The sequence below is a fragment of the Tyto alba genome, unplaced genomic scaffold (genome assembly GCF_018691265.1).
Source record: "Tyto alba isolate M040663 unplaced genomic scaffold, T.alba_DEE_v4.0 Super-Scaffold_14, whole genome shotgun sequence".
Classification (NCBI taxonomy): domain Eukaryota; kingdom Metazoa; phylum Chordata; class Aves; order Strigiformes; family Tytonidae; genus Tyto; species Tyto alba.
Window position 1 is genome coordinate 27,787,796 of NW_024881276.1, and position 22,537 is coordinate 27,810,332.

Genomic DNA, 22,537 nt, shown 5'->3' on the forward strand with positions numbered 1-22,537 from the left:
ACTAAACAGCCCTAAAACTGACGGAGGACTGAAAGTATGGCAAATAAACTAGCTGAATCACTCAAGAGACAGGGAAAAATCCTCACACTAGAAGAATCTATCTGAAAATCAGCTATCTTTCTCAAAAGTATGTTCTACTGCACCCAAAAGATATGGACTTCATGATGCAGAAGTATCTAGATTGAATTCTAGGGATAATGGCATGCCAGTCACATTATTTCGTTACCATGGTCACACTTCTGGCCTTAAAATCAGCTAGTCTGTAATAGGTAGAAAGCTGCAGTGCATATAAGAACATTCAAACTAACAGATGATAATATAAAGAACTCAAACTACAAGTACAGTCCATCAGAATCAAGCAGAGCCGTGTTCATACATCAATTAATTGTATACCTTGCTGTTTCAATTAAAAACTCAAAATTATCTGTTATGCCTCCAACTTTTACTTTCATATTTTTAAGTCTGTTTCAATGTATCTGATATTTACATATTATAGTATAATTAATACCTACCATACCATGGCTTGAAGTAGGTTAATTGCATAGGAAGATTTACTATGTTTACATTTTTTCTTAAATTACTCTTTTTTTAAAAAGCACAGTAAAGAGTCTGAGGACAAATTATTCAACTGTTTATCATACATAAGACTGCATGACTATAATACAAAGGGCTTGTCTTTTCATTTAACGTTACAATATACACAGCAAGTCCGGACTAGATCTTACAATCTGAACACAGGTATTTAACCTTTTCCATGCTGTTTATGTTTACAATGCACAGAAGTCCTGTAACCAAACTGTGTAGTAAAGCACACAAAACTGGACTGTAACATAACACAGTATGCAGAAGCACTGGATTTTATGATTTCTTCTTTATGTAATTTTTTTTTAAACTGCTTTATTTTTTGGTGCTTGCTAAGGTGTGGCAACCCGTGCACACAAAAATAACCCAGATTTCATATTACCCTTATATTCCTAGACAGCAGTAAGTACTGGATTCCTTTTTATATTGCTAAACTCAGCATCTGTTTCTAAGGTGACAGCCTTCCAAATTCTGTAAACCTCTCTGAATTTGAGTTTAAAAATAAAAACAAAAAGAAAACAGGAAAAAAACCCCAAAACCAAACAAAACATCTTTCATCCACAGGGTTGACGTGTCAATACAAAAGAAGTATGGATCGCTTGATTAAAAAAATCATGATTTACAAAAAACTGGTAATCCCAAGTATTCATTCCCATTTACATGGTTGTTGGCTGCTGTATTGCCACTGTAGGTATAAAAAATTCCACCTTTTAGTCTGAAAAAATGACTTAGCTGCATGGAACCGACCAGTATGAACTCTGAATTTTCTGCTGAATTAACTTTTAAAAGGGCTTACTGGCAGAGGTAGATCACTGCTTCGGTAATATATAATGGGCAAACAGCGTTAATCTGGGATGGGCAATCAATGAGTTACCCTTATCCTTTCAAATGTTTTTCATGGAGCTTTTATTTTTCATATAAATAAATCTCTGACTGGGCCTGTAAATTTTGCAACTGCCAAGCTGACTGTGTTATATTAAGGCAGCATTACCCAAAAATTAGGCACCTGTTAAATACAGCCTGCTAACCTCAGGTCTCGTGAGTGTTTTGCTTTACTCAGACTATTATTTTGGACCTGTTCATGCAATCAAGGTCTTGCCTTCAAGTTTACAATTATGTTAATAAGGAATACAAGAATCAACTGCTGGTTTCATAGCTTCTGGATCTAGTGTCCCTTTTACCTTCAGAAGCCTGAACACATTTATAATGTAACAGATGTTATAATCTTGAAGTAGATGTCAATCTATTATGTTCAGTACACAGATTGCTGTAAATGTATTGGCTATGAATTCAACAACAGTTCCAGTTTTGTTTAAGCAATAGTACAGCCATAATTTTCAACTGACATTTAAAAATGGTCTAGTTACACCTTGTGTCAAAGTGCAGAACTGCTACATTATTGGTTACAGACATCTATGTGCTATAAAAACAGCTTTGGTACAATAAATTATCAAAAAAGAAAATAAATTTTTGTAAAATTCACAGCATAATTGTGAGGCAAAAAAGCAGTCACATAAAATTCTGCATTTTTAAAAATGTTCAGGATGAACAGAAGACGTCTTTGTGCAGAAGTAATGGTGGAGAAACCACGTGCCGAGAAAAAGCAAAAGAAAAAAGTAAAAAGCAGGAAGGGACACAGTTGTAGCTATTTCCATCAAACGCAAACCACTACTCCTGTGACCTTCAACCAATAAGGAAGTCAACTTTATGACACACGCAAAGTGACCTTGCAATACCTTACAATAAGTGGGTCACAAAAGTCTATTTTAAAAGAAAGGCCTCTTGAATTACCCATTCTCTGTGTTTTCAGCATTAAGGACTGTCTGCAAAAGCATGTCCAAAAGTGATTGCATCTGAAATGGTAGGCTCTTCTAACTTAAGAGTCCAAATCCATAAGGCCAAAGGTTATCCCAAAGACCACCACTTAGACCTCCCCAGGACTGGCCAGGACCGACCCGTTGATTGCTTCTCAGTGCACCTCAGTTATGAAACCAGTCATATTTCAATACTAACTGACCGTGGTCTCCAAAGTATGAGACCCACAGAATCCCATTACAATTGCTGCTTTGATCCTCAGTAGATTCAGAAAAGGAGAGTTCTGATCACCGCCACTTAGCATGCTTAATGTGCCTTACAAACTCCATTACAACCGTCCCTTTTTACAGCTGAAGAATATATATTTGTGTAATCTGAAGGTCCCTCTTTCTTACAGTACTGCATTTCTGTGCCCATGTTTGTTTGGGGAACTAAAAAAAATATATATATATATTACTCACTCCCCTCCCACCCAAAAACTTCAAAGGGCCTTTTTATAAATCATGTGCAATGCCTTTAAAAAGAAACTAGTTTGCAACTACAACTAACGTTTGAACAGTAACCCCTGTTGAATGAGATCAAAAATAAAAAAAAAAAAAAAAAAAAAGAAACCAACCCTCCCCAGGAAACCAAACTATGACTAGGTTGTGGCAAGTTAAAATGGGGGAAGCAAAAGATGAACACCACTAAGCTATCCGTTAAGGTGGGTCCAGACATGGCTTTAAAAAAAACAAAACAAAACAAAACAAAACAACCAAACAAAAAAAAAAAAACAAAACAAAACCAAAAAAAAAAAAAACCAAAAAAACCACCCCCCCCAACTTCATTGTCCCTTTGCAATCTTTTCAAGTTTAAAAAAATAGTCAGCTTTGCCCTCCTGTAGCGGTTCAGTGAGTTTATCTCCTTCTGATTCAAGCAGCTTTGCACTTTGTTTTTGGAAAAACACCACTTCTATAAAAACACACAAGAAACAAACTTAGTTTCAGTTTAGTCACGAGCTAGCCACAGGACTTTGCTGAACACAAACTCCTGTCATGGGAGACTCTTCTCTATCAATTCCTTGCCTCATCGCAAGGTGTCCTTCAGTCATGTAATGAGCAGGACCTGTATTAGCAGAAAACTGGTACGTTGGATGTCCAGCTATGCCAGTTTCTTGGCGTGGATTAGAGTAGACTGCTAAATTCATGTCCATAGCTCCATTTTGTCCAAAGTCCAAGGTATTAGCAGCCACTGGGCGGTTCTGATAGGCCTGATTGCCTTGGTTACCAGTAGAGGAGGAAGATGTAGAGGAAGAAGTAGTTGAGGAAGACAGGGATGTCATGGAGTGGTGACTGTGGCCCACCTCCATAGAATCCTGGGTGGAGGAGCTGTTTGTTGGAGAATTGTAGACTCTCGGCCTGGTCCGGCTACCCAAGGCTTGCTGTCCATGATGGTGGTGGTGGTGGTGGTGATGGTGGTGGTGGTGAGAGCTATTTCCGTGATGATGATGTAATGCATTCTGTTGTTGAGGGGTTACATGGAAGGTGGTTTCTTGAACTGGATGGTTTTCAACAGTGACCTGTGTAGGAGCTTCAGTGGCTGTCCAACCAATTGGAGGAGGAAACTGTTGTCGAACCTATGTTAATAAGCAAAATAAGAACTAAACTGTGAATCTGTCCATCTTCAATATATGACAGAGCATAAGCATTAATAACTTAATCTAACTTTTTTAAGTTAATCAAACCTTGCTGTTGCAAAATTATTCTAGAAATGCAAGCATGTAGTTAAGAAGCATTTCCAATACACTTTTCTAAATATACCTTAAGAAAAAATGAGTTCACATTGTTGATGCTTTTTTCAAATAAACTGTTTAAGTCCAAATGTTACCTTACTGTCAAAACGATAGCAGCAGCTCGATATAATAGTAGTAATAAACAACACAGTATTTGTACAACACCTAGAACAACAAGGCCCTGATCTCTGACTCAGGCCTTTGGATACAATAAGCATGCTAAACTAAATTAGTATGTCGCAGTTCATATCTTGAACAGTGTCAACAGCATTAGAGGAGTACTACCCACACCCCTGGAAGAACACAGCTGATTAAAGATTCCTAAATTTGCAAGATCTAGCTACACACCAATTTGTTGTATAAACTAAATTGTCTACTTGGAAGAATTTATATTTTTATCTGTTCTGTACTAAAATAAAAATATTACTGAATTACTTGTTGCTAATAAATGAGTTGTTGCTTCTTTCCAAGTACTGAATAAGCACTAATTCATCAGTGATAATGTTGGTGAAGAACCTGAACACCATAAAACGGAAGTTAAGAACTCTAGCAGGAGTCCACTGAAGTACAAGCTAGTTCGTCCCTGGGCTGGAAGATGCGTAGTTCTGTGTACCTTTATGAACTGTGTATGGTGAAGCACTGACAGCTCCACCTGACTTACTGCTACTACTAATACAAAACCTTCACCTCTGTAGAATCTATGGAAGTTTTTACAGCTACCTGTAGTACTTTTGCCTAAGTGATTGACCTAACATACAAAGGACTATAGAACAGCTGGGGGTAAAAAAAATAAACCAAATCTGATGGCTAGTTCCATGTCTAAATCACTTCAGCCTTGAAATGGAAGTGTTAATTAGTTCTAGGGATTTAATATTCTCAAATAAATCATACAAATCAAACAGACAAAAGCTCTACTTAAGCATACCTGTGGACTGTGTGTTTCACAGTCCATAGCTTGAACAGCAGCAGTGAAGTGCCCACCACTATGTCGATGCTGGTGTGTGGGGTCTGACCGTGCCCTTCCACTGTTGCTTGTTCCAGAAGATCCACCTACAGAATCGTAACACACACAATAATTAAAAGAGACATAAAATTTAAAGTAAGCTGTAGAACTCCAACAGCATGATGATATTTAAACTACTTCAAGGTAAAAATGCAAGAACTATCATAATCACATTTTTGATCATCTACTTCTTTTTTGTTGGAGCAGTTACCCAATTCCAGCTTACTAAAATAATTATTTTGATGAGCATGACTGACATATTTGTTTTTTAACAAATTAAAAAGTGAGAACATTTATCTGGGAAGGACTCCTTTGATGTGATTAGGAAACACAATTTTTTTATCTGTTAATGAGGAAAACTTACCTGAGCTTGAAGATGTACTAGAGGTGGTTCCTGAAGACTGTGACTGCTCCATGGCAGGACTTGTAGACACACTGTTACTTGTGTTTGTACCTTCGTCTGCTGTTTTCTTAAAGAAACTATGCTGTAGGGCATAATAAGGTTGAATTCGTGTCTTAGGGTCATAATCAAGCATCCTTAAGATGAGGTCTTTGAACTTCAAGTAGTCAGCTACAGTATGACCCGATTCCCCAGCACGACGTCCACCTGGTCCTCCTGTTTCAACTCCTAGTATATTGTGAAGTTTACGAGTTCCGGGTGGTTTGTATTCCTGTCAGGAAGTTAGAAATTGCTTTAAATCAAGTTATATATTAAGCTTTAGATGTGCAATTTAAACATGCTCTAAAAGGAAATCAGTCACATAAAAGTAAGAAACTAACCAAGGCTACAGAAAGTGTTATTTAATCAACCGTTCTTATAACATGGGACAATAATAAACAACAACAAAGCTACATTTTCAGTTAGGCAAGATATAAAATAAAATAATGCTTCACTTTTTTTTTTTTTTTTTTAAGAAACAGTCCATATCATCATCCTACCCTTTTTCCATCTTTGGTCTTCTTCAAGTTCCAAGTGCCATCTGGCAACTTCTCAAAGAACTTTCTTGCTTTTGGTGCTTGGTCAAGGATGTGGGTAGGTGGTATCCCCAAAACTTCCACTATTTTATTCATTTGATCCACCTGTTCCAAAGAAAAAATATTTATGAAGAACATAGTCACATGGGAAGCAAATGTTAACTACCCAGATGAGTTCTAAATTAATAGTGAGTTTAAGAAAAATCCAATACGTACAAAACAAATTTCTGAATAAGGAGTAAGAGGGAAGATACAGAAAACCATTAACAGGCAATATAGAATTCTGACAAAATATATTGCTGTCACTGACATTTATTCATTTTAGAATTACTAGACTTCCCTAATTTATGTATTACAATTAAACTGATGAAAGCCATTACGACTGAACAAAAAAAATAAAATAATCAAATTATTTGTAGCATAGTATAGCTGCATACCTCATTTGCCCCACTAAAAAGAGGCTCTCCAGTGTGCATCTCAACTAAAATACACCCAAGGGACCACATATCAATTGCAAGATCATAAGGCATTCCCAGTAGCACCTCTGGTGATCGATAAAAACGACTCTGGATATATTGGTATATCTGAAATAAAAGCATCTAAAGGTAATACACAGCATCCAAAGAACACTATAATGATTCTGTATTACAAACCAGAACTACCATGAAATACATTTTTGGTGTTGGGAAAGTCAAGGTATCAGTGATACTAAAAAGTATCTATACATTATGTTAATAAAAATATGTAAATGTCAATTCTTCTTAAGAAAATACTAGCATACACACTCTTTCACAAAAGAAAAAAAAAACACAATTAAAAAAATGCAGATTCATTCATAAGGTCAGTATTTTACACTATAGTTGCTTGACAAGTGTAATCTCATGCAATTACAAGTAATCATATGACCAAATTTTAGTTTGGTATCACCCTAAGAAAAACTAATCCACAAGCCACATCAGAATCCCATAACACTTCAGACAAAACTGACAGTAAAAAATCAAAAACCACAAATTATGATGTGATGAAACAAGATGAAATTATCAGGTAATTCCAGGAACTAGAAAACACCACATAGGAAAAAACAACTTCCCTCCACTTCCAACTATCCTGCTAATTTCACAAGACAGATAATTTTATCTTGATTCTAAACCTGGAGACTGGCTTAAATAGAGGTGTATTTTTTTAAAATCTAAAACCCTGAAGAAAGAAAGAAAAGAAAGAAAGAAAAGAAAGAAGAAAAGAAAGAAGAAAAGAAAGAAGAAAAGAAAGAAGAAAAGAAAGAAGAAAAGAAAGAAGAAAAGAAAGAAGAAAAGAAAGAAAAAAAGAAAGAAAGAAAAGAAAGAAAGAAAAGAAAGAAGAAAAGAAAGAAGAAAAGAAAGAAGAAAAGAAAGAAGAAAAGAAAGAAGAAAAGAAAGAAGAAAAGAAAGAAGAAAAGAAAGAAGAAAAGAAAGAAGAAAAGAAAGAAGAAAAGAAAGAAGAAAAGAAAGAAGAAAAGAAAGAAGAAAAGAAAGAAGAAAAGAAAGAAGAAAAGAAAGAAGAAAAGAAAGAAGAAAAGAAAGAAGAAAAGAAAGAAGAAAAGAAAGAAGAAAAGAAAGAAGAAAAGAAAGAAGAAAAGAAAGAAGAAAAGAAAGAAGAAAAGAAAGAAGAAAAGAAAGAAGAAAAGAAAGAAGAAAAGAAAGAAGAAAAGAAAGAAGAAAAGAAAGAAGAAAAGAAAGAAGAAAAGAAAGAAGAAAAGAAAGAAGAAAAGAAAGAAGAAAAGAAAGAAGAAAAGAAAGAAGAAAAGAAAGAAGAAAAGAAAGAAGAAAAGAAAGAAGAAAAGAAAGAAGAAAAGAAAGAAGAAAAGAAAGAAGAAAAGAAAGAAATGCCAAACAACTCCAAAATCCTTAACAAAAACAACCACACAAAAGTTACCCCAAACAGAACTGTACTTTATATTTGAAGTAACATGCAATTTAATCCAGCACTTTCCACAAAGGTACTGGTATTTCCTTACTGCTTTTTAAGTTAAATTTAATGAGTAATTACATTAGGATTTTGTATTTGTGCTTCTTAACTTCTCAAAATTACCTTATTGACCTAAACAATCTAGATCTCATTTAATTTCCTGGCATCTTCCTTCAATCCTGGGCTGAAAAGTTTCTCATTTATAGCAAAACTTCTTTTATTCATCTAAATATATGTCTCACCATTGCTTTCAATGCAACATTCAATATTCTGACCAGCTCTTCCCAAATTTATTATGGAAAAAAGCAATGTGGAACTACTGGCCAGTCCCAACTCCTCAAGAGAGATTTGGGGGACTTCTGTTAAAGTTAGTCCACGAAGTTTCTTAATTCTTCTCATATAATAATTCCATCTGCAGTATTACTAGTCATACTTCTGAAACTTCATCCATTTTGCAAATGTTGCAAATTTTTTTGGTTGGTTTGTTTGCGTTTTTTAACATCCAGCTTTCTCAAAGCAAAAAAAGAATTCACAAATTTATAGGTAAAACCGTCCGAGGTACACAATGGACCTGGGAAGGCTCAAAATCCTTTTTTCAAAGAAACTGAAGTCTAACTTCTATCTACAGAAGTCTTTCTTACCTCTCTAGCTAACAACTTGGTTTCAGTGCAAACTACTAAAGCAAAGGAACCCTGAACAGAAGGGGTCACATGCTCAGTAAGTAGAATTCTTTCAACCAGGAAAGAGAGTATTTGTACAAGGACTATAAGGTGCAAGCTGAACAGAACATCCTCATAAACTTTTCAGTGAGCAAATTGTCAGTACAAATCAAACACCTGAGGAATATGATTCAGAGTTCTTTCTAAAGAAAACAGCCTTTGGCATCCAAGCAGATTTATTCATGATCTTAATACCTTAATCATTATTGTAAATATTTTAGTATTTCTTAAAGCAAATATAGAGCTAATTGGCTATGCTGGACAGACTACAGTCAACAGATTGTAACAGCTCAACTAAAATAATGTGCTCATCTTTGAGGTACATGAACAACAGGACACAATTACAAATTTTTGGACAACTATTTAATAGTACCGATCTATCCCAATCTGAAGAACTGTCAACAGAAAGGAATCTGACCCTTTGTCCTGGAAATGCTTTACACTCATGCATCTTTACTCATAATAATATCACAACTCAATTTAGTCTTTCTACAGTTGCTAAAGTGTTTGTAAAAATGGGTTACTTATAACCAGCATCATTAAAAGCCAGCTACTGCACTGTCTCAACCCTCAAATATCTTATCTCCAAGGCACACTAAATAGAGGACATGCTAAAGTGGAAGAAGTAATAAATATGGAATAAGAAAATAATAAAACAGTATTTTCTTTAATAGCACTGCAGACTTCTACAGTCAAATGCTGATGCATTCGGCATTAACACAGCATAAAAACATAACCAAGGAGAAAAGGAAGATGGGAAATCCATCACTGTGGTGAAGGTTTATCTACTACGGCACTAAAATTCACATTTAAAGCTCCTACAGACTGCTGATCACTAACACTCAATGTAAAAATTAGTTACTATTTCATTTATGTCATCTTTAATAAAGTTTAAATTAGCTATCTGGGTATTATGACTTTAAAATATTAAGTTTTTCCTATGTATCCAATGGTAGCATAAACAGAATTTTTACTAATACTCACCCTCTGTCCAAGTTGACACGAACTGCCAAAATCAACAATTTTGATAGCGCTTCGTTTGGGGTTACAGAGCAGGATATTCTCAGGTTTTAGGTCACAGTGAATGATACTAAGTTCAGGAGTCGCCAGAAAAAGCAGTGCAGTGCACATTTGCTGCGCAAATTTTCGTGTCAGGTTCAATGAGACACCTCTGAAGTTGGTGTTCCGCAACAGATCATACAGATTGTAGGACAGCATTTCAAAGACTAAGCAGAGATGGTTTCGGAACATGAAGTGGCGCTTCAAATGCACTTTAAAAAGGGGAAGAAAGTAATTAACACATATCCTGTGTGCTAAGTATTAAATACTAATTACAACACAGTGCTGAAATATTTTAATCAATATGTAGGAGGCTGACCTGTGAGTAAGATAATACACTATGACTTTTTTTTTTTTTCCCTAGATCTACGGTTATTTATGGAATATTGCTGCCATGCCTAAGGTATGGGGGGACATTTTACACATCTGAAGTGTCCTCAGATGTACCTCAGTAAAGTCATATTAACCAGAAATTATTTGAAAAATAGAAGGGATATTTTTTCAAAATAAGCTATCAATTCCCTATTGGCAAAGGCAAACACATTTGCGAGTAAATAAAAGTAACAGCAAAAAAAGACAAATAGCACTAACTGTGATTAACTCAATCTTTGTCAAAACACTTGTTCTTTTTCAGGGGAAAGTTCACTTCTCCACCCTCCTAAAGCTAAAACTGCCTTCAAGTCCAAGCAGATTGGAAAGAAGTGCCCATACAGTGGCATTCTCAACAGTAAAGCAGATATCGCACTTTAGACTGAATTATTCTTTATGAATTTCCCTTGCATTTACAGAGAAAATATTTGACTGTCAGATTCATTTAAAGTATACGAAGCCATTACTGCAATTTATAAGCTGCAACTTCAATTGATTACTTCATTTAATAAACCCGATCAATATCCCAAAGGTATTATATTCATTTCAATCATGCATAATCTCCATTTATGAAAGCAACCAGCCCAGTCCAAATCCAATCAATTTTTTTTCATGAAATAGGTGAAAAATTAATCATATTAATCTGTTTAGAGGCAAGCAGGGTTTACCAGTCACTCAGGTTGGCTGCCGTAAGCAAAAGAAAATTGAAATAGGAAAAATACTTCAGCCCTCAAATAAAAAGCAGCACACTCCCCTTTCTGTCATAATAAAATCTCGAACCAATATTAGCACAATGAGAACTCAAGACTTTCAAGTAAGGTCATTACTTGGTGTCCTATGGATTTTGTTTCCCTCCATTACCATAAACCAGTTCTTCATGTGGCTCTTATGACTTACCTGTAACACTACCATTTGCTTCCACCCTGATGCCAGTTCCTGCAATACATCATTGTCTAGACCTTTCGTATTTTCTCACCTTTGCCATAATTCCACTATCCTCCCACCATGACAGCACCAGCACTCTTTCACGTCCTTGTGGTCTTCCTACATTGGATTCCAATTCCTCCTCTAAGCTTGCTGGACCTGCCAATCACCACTTCAACTGATTTGTAACCACCAGCATGCTGCTGGCCAGCTAGTACCGCTTGCAACTGCCACACAGCTCATATAGTTTGGATAAGAGCTGAGCTTGCCACATCCTTCCTTCAGTGAAGACATGACATCTGAACATTTCTCTTTCAACTCTGCCACCAACTTTCAGAAAACTTGAAGACCTTAATGCATTCTTACGCTTGTGCTAGACCTGAAGGAGACCAGTCAGGAGATGTGAAGGTACTATAGGAGATCTGACAGAAGCATAAGCAGTTAAACTTTATGTCCTTAATCAGGGTACAATGTATTTAACCATGTTCTCCCTGAAGTCTACATTTTACATCACACAGTATATTTTAATACTTGGCAGTGCTTACAGCCTTATTCAGCTATTCTCAGCATTGTGTATCTAAACCCTATGTGAGGGTGAATTGTCTATGTCCTACAGACGACTCCTTTTTTACATGAATATGCTGAATGCTTCAGTTAAATCTTGTTGCAAAAGTATGTTCATAAGCAACTGCTTCTGTTCTTACAAATATTTTCCCATGAAGTGCCTAGAGATTTCAGTTTTCCAGGATCAGTTTTTGCACAGCATGTAATACAAGGTATTTATTCAAAATACGATCTAGTCAGGATTTTTGATCTTTACTGATGCTGTCATGTTCATTAAATAATGTGTTAAATAAAAGGGAAACTATTCAAATATACCCTAATAGATTTAGAAATCATCTTGAAATCACCTGCCTAAGCAAAGGCAGTACATATTATCTCACCACTGTTCAAATGATCAGAACTCTGTTTTTCTTTTTTGTTTCAGCACTGCTCTCTATATAAAGCCATCCTGCCTTAACTCAGAGGGAGATTATAAGATGTTTTGGTCCATTTCAGTTTATTATCATTCCAAAAGCTTATTTCATGATGCCAATAGTGTCTTTATTTGATGTGTATTAATCTGATAATGGTCATGTCTCTAATATTCCTGAAACATCTTTTTGCTGTAGTATGCTGTCAAGTTTAGTTTTTGTTATATGTAACCATGTTATTCATAAATTTAGATTAAAAAAACCTTAAGAACTTTTATACAGAATGCATAAAATGTATTCTAACGGTAATATTCTATAAAACAAGTTAAAATGTAATTGAATACTCATCGGATAGTATCAGTGTATATTAACATTATTTGAAAGGTTTCTTTCTAAACTACAGAAAGAAAAATTAGTAATCCAATATATACCTGTAAATCAGAAAAACATAGCTATTAGTATTTCAGCTTCTACAAACTAAAGGATGCTTAAAACCAATTTAATTTTCCTTAATCATTCCTTCTCATACTTTTCCATCTCTCTTTACAACATGCTATTGGTTTCCTTCCACCATCTTTTTGCCCAACTGACCACTCGAGGATAGACAGGATTTAATAAACTTTTTACACAAGCTGACTTAATTTCATCATTATTACAAAGTTCAAGCAGCATTATAATAATAAGTCAAGGGAACAGCATTCCAATCAACAGAACTGTCAAAATTATAAGCTTTAAAGTATTTTCTGAGCTATAAACAGGCAAGTCTTAACATTTACACAAATCTTATCTCAGTTGTGTTAAACAAAATTTTGAGTTTTTAAACACACAATCAAAAAATAATGATTAAGCTAGCCACAAAACTACTGTATGATGTCGGCTCACATTTAAGTATGCATGCTCTTATTCTTGACAGTTCTGAGATAAATTACGATATATTCAAAATAGCAGAAGAGATGAAAACTACCACAGATCACAGTTTCTGTGGAAAAGCCAGGCCATAACAACTACTTCAGGTGTCCGTAGCATTAACTGGAAAAAGAAAATTCTACAAAAGATCTCAATGCTACAAAAGTAACAAGCCTGTTATCCCAAATAATTTTATATATTCTTCTTCTGGATCTGGTCCTGTTGCAAAGCAAACTGTAAAATTTGCACTAAAAAGTATTAATAATAAAAGTTGTATTATTCTTTTAATCTCTTTAGCACCAGAAGTATCCTACACTATATAACAAGATCTAAAATGATCATAATTTGATTTAATAAAAATGAGGAATAACTATTCAAATACCTATATAGTACTTCATCTCAGTATCATGTTTGTTCATAAGCTCAAGCAGTCGCACTTCAATCTGGGCTTGGTTTAAGAAAGCCTTCTTGTTTTTTATTATTTTGATAGCCACCCACTCTTGTTCCACTCGATCATAAGCCTTTACAACCTGAAAGAGAAAGTCAGATATATCAGTAAAATCTCTGGAGTTTTCAAAATACAGCAAAACTAATTTTCTAAACTTTCTTTACTTTTTGAGTTCAGAGAAAACATTTTTTAGAACTTTTGTTCCTTCCAGTTAAATTTCTTTTCTTACTTGATACTACAATAAAGCCATGGTTGATCATGTGACATTTATTACAGTGACATCAGAAAACAGAACTGAGGCTCCACTGAGCTTCACTGTGGCTTCACTAAGGCAAGCATTATATCCAAATGCAATTATCAAATCATCAAAAACAATACTGTAAAATGACTGGCAAAATCTGAGAAAAAAATAACAAAAACAATGAAAAAAAAGCTCCTTCCCACCTTTTTCTCAAGTCTTGGCTACAGCTATGAACAATCAAAAAAGATGTTACTAAGTAACATTTGTAATAGGTATTCCATAGCACTATGCTATTGTTTTAATTTAAAAACCCAAGCTGAACAGTTAAAAATGTGCACTGACAGCAAAAGGTGAAGGATTTGCTCATTGCAAAATGCTTTACCAGATCTACATACTGAAGTATATTCAAATGTTATCTGTAGTAACAAGAAACAGGAGAAAATACAAGTGTCTTGAGCAGGCAATCAGTATGGTATAACTAAGAAAAAAGAGTTAAATCTCAAAATGAAACAGGAATACCACTTCGAATGAAATGCATATTATGATTCACGTGAATTATAGGTTGTTCAGCTGATACACCTTACCTGTCCAAAGGATCCTTTGCCTATTAAAGAGTCAATTTCATAACGATCCATCCACTTCTCTCCATTTTTTACAATATAGTCATAGTTGTCATCATCATAGCCATCATTGTAAACTTTTCTCTCTTTTTTGTGACTGGAATCATCTCCTTGGCCCTGCTGATGCCGCCGTTTTTTTTTTGCATAGTAAACCTTAATGTGAGAAGTATATTGCTTAAGAGCACTTTTTAGGACATCAGTTAAACAGAGAATAGAATCAGCTTTTATAATCATCATACCGAATCCTGTGATTTTAAACTGCAACTTCTACAACCAGAGAAATAAACAATCCTCTCCTGCTATAACTCTATTTGAAGTGAAATCATTATACCAAAGAAAAGTCTTGATGTATAATTTAAAAACTCTGAAAGCAGATCTAAATAAATGTACTAATAATACTGATCCCTAGAGTTCACAGGTACAATACCCTATATACACAGCAAAACTAAAAATGGTAAGAAGCCTGGAAAACAAGAATTATCAACTGTTCTTTCCATAAGACTGGAAAAGAATTCCATGGAAATCAGTAATCACTGCAGAAATCCCTTCACATTTTCTACAACTTTCAAAGAGTCAGAAACTAACTGATGCTTTGCTATATTAACCATGTATTTTTTATATTTTACATTTGCCAATGTTATTTGATTAAGTAATTTAGGGAAAACACTTTACCATTTTCCTTAAAAGTCCTCAGACACATTCATGAAGGTTTATTGTATGAGCTAACGGTGTTTGTGTCCCTCAGATTTCCTTATCATGCAACAGAAGAGCTCAACATTTGTTTATTAAACAAGAGAAAATAAATTCCTGGATAAAAAAATTTCCTATGTTCTGGACAGAAAGCAGGACCATGACATCAGTGATCTCAAACCAGATGTGAGCAACAGAGAGAAAGGCTGATTTTTCTTATGTCTTCATGAGATTATTCATAGAAAATACACCTCATAATCTATTGTAAACAAAAACTACACATTGAAACACATTACAAAGGTAGCTGGAGCCATTACCTCATTAATATGCTTGTATGTTTTGATCAAATCTACAGACAGTTTCCTCAGTGGAGCAGTGGCTGGATCACGGAAAGTTTGGGGCATCCGCCTCTGTAATATGACCATATCATAAATTAGAAAAAAAGATAGGACTTTACTGATATAATTACTACACCAAATAGTGACATTCTTCACAGAACTTATTTCATTGCAACATTTTTTCCTTTATGCTGACATTAAAAAAAGAAAAACATATATAGAAATCAAAAGACCTTAACAGTTACTTTTTAATACATTTAATTAATTAAAAACCAAACCAAGAAACAAAACCCCCAAGATTCCTACCTCTCCTCCCATTATGCCTAACAGAATTAACACCAATAAACAGTTTTTCCCTCAGTTAAAAATACAGCTCCTTTGACAACATAGATTCGTGATGACATTACTCTTCTACCTCATGACCGATACATGAACTGTAACTGTATTTAACATATAGATACATTAAAACCACAAATGGAAGTTAACACTAACTACTGAAGAATTACTGGAGAACTGTGCCAGTCTGCCACGTTTCAACTGTATTAAATTCCAAATAAAAAAAAACCCTCAAGTCTACCATGCTTTGCAATGTTCAGGCCTAAATCTAAATCTAAACCCTAAACAAAGTCTAAAGAAGTCTAAAGCATCCACATGAGCACTATACCTACTTTCAAAGTTTTAAAACAACATCCTGGAAAAGGTAGTTATGTTCCTCATTTGTGTTTCCTAAAATTGACTACATTTAGAACAAAACCATCTTCAACAGCAGGCCATTTTATTTTTATTGGTTTCCTGAAGAAACAAGACTTATGCACGATAAAATCGTGTGCCTCTTATTTCCTTTGCACACATACGCCATGTAGATTCTCAGAAGATAAAGTTCCTGAAAAGATAAAGTTCCTAGTGGAAAACTAAAGGTGAGTAGTATCCCCAGTAAAGGGATGGCAGAAAAAAGTGTCACAAATCATTTAATTTGGCTAAAGCTGACTAGCTGCTCAACAGACACTTATTGAAGAGCACAGCTCTACCACCAGACAAGCTCCGGCAACTTCTGTCTCGCTCAGTGACAGTGTCAGATGGGGAGCTAGGGGAGTGGTGAGGGGTGAGGTTAGTGTGGCCAGTCCCCCAGCTTGCCTGTCTCTATTCCCTCTCTTCCCAGCGTGACAAAACCACAGGGCAAGCTTAAGCAATTCAACTGGAGAAAAGCTTGTTTCAGGTAGGTTAAAGCTGCTTCTACTTCCTTATGCGTTATTAAGAGGGTTAGGTGACCAAGCGCTACCACACACAGCCTTACAACTCTCATCTCCCACTATCTCATCCCATGCCATCAAACATGCTAGCACCCAGAACTCTCTTCACTTCCAAGTGCTTAATCTCATCTGCTGCCTCCCATCACAGCTAAACGGATATGCACCTCCTGCAGAGCTGAGGAAAAAGCCTAACTCATCAACAAAAATAATTAAACTTATTTTTATCAGTATTGCTGAACTAATAAATGAACTGGAAAAGCGTAACTTCTCCTCTAAATTTTATAATATTACTTAATACTTATAATGGTGGCTGAACAAATAGCTCTTTTTTTTTTTCCCTCAACAGCCAAATTTTCAAAAAATCACATTGAGGTGACCCAAAAAAGTTCTCACAAACAGAAGAAATAAAGAGTGTGCTTCTGAAATTGGACTTAAACACAAGCAACCATAACAAAAAGCTAAGCTCACGCTCTCCTCTGGCGGATGCGCACGCCGCACAGGGGGGAAGAAGAGCATGTGGGCAAGAGCCAGAGAGCAAGACAGAACGTGAACAAGCAAGAGAGCTAAAGAGAGGGAGGAAAGGCAATACACTTCCAGTAAGCTTACTGCATCTGCATGAGGCTGGGACTCCCAACAGGTACAAAACGCAGTGGAGCGGAAGGCTCCCAGGAAACAGCAATCCAAAGCTTTGATGCACTCCACTCCAAATATGCCCACGTAACAATTTTACCCCCCTGCGAGACCGATGACTTGTGGTCTTTTTGATTATGGGTTTCTCAGAGACCATGCAAGACAGTTATATTTCCCACAGGGAATTTTACCCCAAGTCATGCCCTAGGTGTTTGTTCAAGTCAATTCACTTCTGGATATGCCTACGACCATCATTTTCCCTTAAGCAGGTTTACCAAATTAATTCCTTAATTCTCCTTTATTACAAGCGTGACCATTTCATAAACATCAGAGAAGTCTGTTTTAAAGTTTCCTAAACAAACTATTTGACATTTATAAAACATTTTTGTTTCTTCCTTTCATCTGTCAAACAAATGTGAACCAATAAAATCACAGCTAAATACTGTCTCTTTTCATTCTTTCCCACTGCACTGTTAAACAAGGGGCATCTAGTCCTAATTTTAAATGTCACTGTTTAAGGCTTTTCAAATCCAAGTATTTAACTTACATTTCTTAATCTGCCTTAAGGGGATTATTGGAACACTGGTAGATTTTACTGGCAAAAGAAACCGTGCTGCGTTGCAAAAATACTGGAAGGGACCAGTCTCTGTCCTAGGCAGAAGTGATGAGCACAGGGTCTCCATTACACAGGTTACAAGTTTTGAGGAAAGAGTCTCTGTGTGGAAGAACTCCATAGTTCAGATCAACTATTCAGATATAACTTGCTCTAATTTGGAAAGAGAATTTGTAGGACAAGTATTTGTGGGTTTTTTCTAATTTAGAAGTCAAATTTGCTTGCTTACTTAAAAAAACTCTTCAAATTTCAACTCTGAAATAAGCAGCCTGGTGAAAACAAACAAGCAAACTAATTTGTTGCTGTTCCCTAATCATAAATAATTAAAACTCTGCGGGCTACCCCTATGTTGCTTTCAGCCAGTACCTTATCTGAAAATTGTGCTTTTAATCATGCATTTAGAAAGTCACACGTTTTTAAGGACACACTCTAACCTTTATGAACTTTTTAATAGGTAATATTTTACTATCCTGGGTTCATGAAGTTTTGGGTGGGAGAGGAGAAAGAATTGGCTTTTTCATCCTTCCCCTGTTATACTGCAAAATTTGTAACATTCTCATCTTTTTCCAAGATCCTTTTGGAGACTCTTGCTCCCTTCTTGCTGACAATGGAAGACTATGGAACAAAGCGCTCATTATCCATTTTATACAACACTCTCAAATTCTTTATCATTGGGGTAATACCTATTTCCCTTCTTGGCTTCAAAGTATGCTCAACCACAGAAAGGGGAAAAAAAAAAAAAAAAAGAAAAAGAAAAATCCTATTGCACAAGCTTCAGTCTCTATCTGGTGGCCAGACAGCAGCACTGCAACCTCACATCTTCCTAAAGATAGAACACAAATCAGAAGATATGCTTGAATTTCAAGATTGAGAGATAAGAACCTACTTTCATTACAATTGTATGTCAGTAAATAACCATTACATTCTGACTGGTCCACACTTATGCCTCAATGAAAACAGTACAGCTACCTGGGATGGTACCATGATGAAAACTGCATTACAAGTAAGGAATTGAAATCTTTTTCATACCTATTAACCAAACGCATATAACATAGTGCCGAGAAGCAATCTGTAACTAGTCTAAACAAAGAAGAATTAAACAAACACCAAAAAAAGGCAATCAGGAGCCCCACTTATGTGTATACAACACATCTGAGACAAACCATGTTTTAAGGAAACAATGACTTTTAACTCAGGATATTTTATTTTAACTAGGACAGTCTTCAAGGTTTAATGAATGAAGGAAGAGACAACATACTTCTCTCTCTTTGGACACAGGCTTTGTTACCTAAAAAACAGATGGCACTGTTCCTTACTAAATGCATTTTATTTTGATTACAGGAAATTCTGAGCAGATATATATATATATATATATAGATAGATAGATATATATACATATTCTGTTAATGGAATGCTTTAATTCTTTTTTTTTTCTTTTTAAAAAGATCCACCACCATCCACATTCATTAAAAAAAAAAAAAAAAGAAAGAAAAAAAGAAAAATTATGCTTGCATATAGTACATGTTCCATTGCACAAACAGAATAAATAATGAAGGTCTTATATTGTAAGGGTAACTTTCAGCAAGAATTCCAATTGCAGTGACCTATTAAATAGACTCCCATGTTAAAGAATTGAATGGACCAGTCTCATCTCCTATGCCACTTGCTATTCAAAACCCATCTTGCACCACAATAATAAAAGATAGGAAGTCAGTGCTAATCCTAGATCATGGTGGGCAGCCACATAATAGATGGTGTCCCCAGAGGGTCAACAAAGCAGATGTTTAATTGCTGTAACCACAAGCCACAGTAGCACTTCCCCATAACATACAGCAGATTTGAGATTTTTATAAAAATGACTGAAGAGAAAAAAGCCTATGTTCCAGAGAACAAAACAAGAGAAATCCAAGACTAATCTTCAAACTGACTGTACTTAGAGCCTGAACTGTATGCAGGCAGGGACAGAATTTCAGTCCAAGTACTCTAATCATTCGCCCGTGTTCGGTGAGTATTTCCCTCTGATTCTGGCTTCCTTCCCCAAATAAATAAGGTTGTTGAATAAAAGTAATCGTAAGAAACAGTTAGGTTTAAAGTTAAATGAATAAATAAAACTAGCAAGGAAAGAAGGGTCATCTGCCAAGATTTTATCCTGCCCGATTCAGCCCAACCACTTTTTTAAAAATGCAGTGGGGAGCTGGGGGAGTAAGAGAAAGGGAATGAAAAACCCCTCGCTGAAAATTCTTGTTGCCAGAGCATAAACATATTTTTCTAAAAAACACCCAGGATAGATGGAAAGTGAGAGAAATGCTTCTACTGAAATTAACTGCATGCTCACATTCATGACAGTCTAGCAAAGTCTGACCATCACTGATAATAATGTTGCTGATAAGGTAGCTGGCATAACTGAACTAAGAATTTGCTACTGCCTGCTAGAACACATTAACTTTGCAATGATCTAGTTGCAATCAATAAAATCTCTGGCCAACATCTGGCCAGTAAAGCCTAGAATTTTGCAGGTGATAACTGATCTTAGATACATACAGAGAGAAAGATGTTTAGCAGTCAGTCTGACCTTTGAATTCCAGATGCTCCGTGAAAGCTAAACTGTTGGAATTTGTTACCAAAATCTCCTCAGGAATCTCCTATCAACTTATTTATCAGGTAAATCAATTTTCTAATCTATTGTACTTAACTGAAAAAAGTTTCAAGCAATCTGAGTATCCATGATGAAGATAAACATTAGGACAGCACAAAAGAAATGCTTGTTTGAAGTTGTGAAAACTTTTAAGCTCTTATCTTATATTCACATCAGGCTATGTTGAACTTTCAAGATGTAACCAGTTGAAACCGGACGAAGAAATACTACTCTTTGTTACTGCTAAAGGAGAAAGGTCCCACAGATCTCACATTTTTTATTCACTTTAGGCCACATGCTCTTACTGCTTTCCTGAAGCTGGCTCTGGCACTTGCCAGTGAGGTGAGACCACACAACCAAGAGCAGGACCCCATCCTAACAGCAGGCCCAGCACTTGGTGAATCACAGATTGAAAGTAAACCCTTAGAAACCAGTAGTTTTTGGAAAACAAAAGCCTTAAGCCTAACTACCAAAGAAAAAAAAAAAAAAGGAGGACAGAGCTGGAAGTTTTTAACTGTAATTTAAAACCTCATAAATACGTGAAAAACAAAGCAATCTGGTTGGCTTTGAAGTATCTTCCTGTTATTTGTTCCTTGCCAATGATGAGATGAGTAAGTTCTAGCCACCATAACCATAAAGCAATAGGTGCAAGAGAAGATTATGTAAATAATATTTTAAGGGTAACATTTAATATAACTACACATAATTTATATAACTTTAATATAAATTGTCATTACTGTTTCCTAACCTTTAATCTGCAACTGCAAATGATTCATAAAGTACCAGAATATGGTCTGCAAGCCATTACAAACCAAAACCCAAGCAGGACGGAGAGGGAATAAAACCAATAAATTAACATTCAAGGCCTAGCTTCACCATTATTTGGTTATGAATGAAAATCATTACAGGAACTTGAACAAGACAATACTCCTCCAAAAAAGGAGTCAGTCCTCAGTAAAAAGAAAGACACAAAAATAACCTAAAAAAAACACAATAAGGCAGATCATCTTTGCTATTTATCAAAATGACATCGTTTACAGAAAACACTGCTGTTCTACATGCTAAAACTTAACAGCTACGCTCAGCAACTGACAAGCAGTATCCTTATGCACCTTGCTGCAACCTGAAGAAATTCTTACAGAGAGGAACTACCTGCTATCTCTTATTTCTGTAAACCTTCAGGATCACAAAAGCTGAGACTTCATCCCAGCTGTTATTACTCAAGCAAGTCAATTCTGTCGGGATTTGAACAAAACGCTCTGTTTACAAAAGTTCACCAAATGTGCTCCCGACTCCTTCAATGCAAGAGTCGCTCAAAGATCCGCTGAGCGATTTCCGGGCGGGGCCTGCCTGCCCAGCCCCACAGGCAGGCAGGCAGGGCGAGCAGGGCGGGCGGGCAGGGCAGAGAGAGCAGGCAGGGAGAGCAGGGAGAGCGGGCAGGGAGAGCGGGCAGGGAGAGCAGGGAGAGCGGGCAGGGAGAGCAGGGAGAGCGGGCAGGGAGGGCAGGGAGAGCAGGGAGAGCAGGGAGAGCAGGGAGAGCAGGCAGGGAGAGCGGGCAGGGAGGGAGAGCAGGGAGAGCAGGCAGGGAGGGAGAGCAGAGCGGGCAGGGCAGGGAGGGAGGGCGGGCAGGGGAGGGAGGGCAGGCGGGCAGGGAGGGAGGGAGGGCAGGCGGGCAGGGAGGCGCTGCAGTGCGGCGCTCTGGCCGCCAGGTGGCGGCTGCAGCCCGGCAACGACCCTCGCCCAGCCCCCGCCGGGCCTGGCAGCCTCCCGCCTCCCCGACCCACCCGGCCGCCCGACCAACGGTCACTAACGGAGCTCCCTCGGGAGCAGAGGGGCCGGTAAAGCCGTTACTGATGGGCTGTTGGCCGCTGGAGCGCAAACGGGGTTACTTTTAGGCTGTGGAAACTGGTAGCACCGCAGCTGACCCAGTCGTCTAGGCTGCTGACAACCACTTGCCTTAGGAAGTTCTGGGAAACCAAAGCTCAGAGACCTAACTTCTCGTCGACTGGATGCAAGACATTGCATTCGAGT

General features: G+C 36.6%; 1 protein-coding gene across 2 annotated transcripts in view; it reads right to left on the bottom strand.

Moving 5' to 3' along the window:
- Window positions 1–608: 608 nt before the first annotated feature.
- The window catches only part of DYRK1A (dual specificity tyrosine phosphorylation regulated kinase 1A), an 89,976-nt gene continuing 68,047 nt past the window's right edge, over window positions 609–22,537 (bottom strand). For both annotated transcript variants that reach the window (XM_042788604.1, XM_042788603.1), the window contains exons 4-12: window positions 15,358–15,450; window positions 14,315–14,503; window positions 13,424–13,571; window positions 9,794–10,080; window positions 6,584–6,730; window positions 6,111–6,251; window positions 5,536–5,842; window positions 5,094–5,218; window positions 609–4,012 (exon numbers count right to left, since the gene is read on the bottom strand). In XM_042788604.1, the coding sequence (XP_042644538.1) occupies window positions 3,389–4,012; window positions 5,094–5,218; window positions 5,536–5,842; window positions 6,111–6,251; window positions 6,584–6,730; window positions 9,794–10,080; window positions 13,424–13,571; window positions 14,315–14,503; window positions 15,358–15,450 (2,061 nt within the window). In that variant the 3' untranslated portion in view covers window positions 609–3,388. The remainder of the gene's footprint in view (window positions 4,013–5,093; window positions 5,219–5,535; window positions 5,843–6,110; window positions 6,252–6,583; window positions 6,731–9,793; window positions 10,081–13,423; window positions 13,572–14,314; window positions 14,504–15,357; window positions 15,451–22,537) is intronic.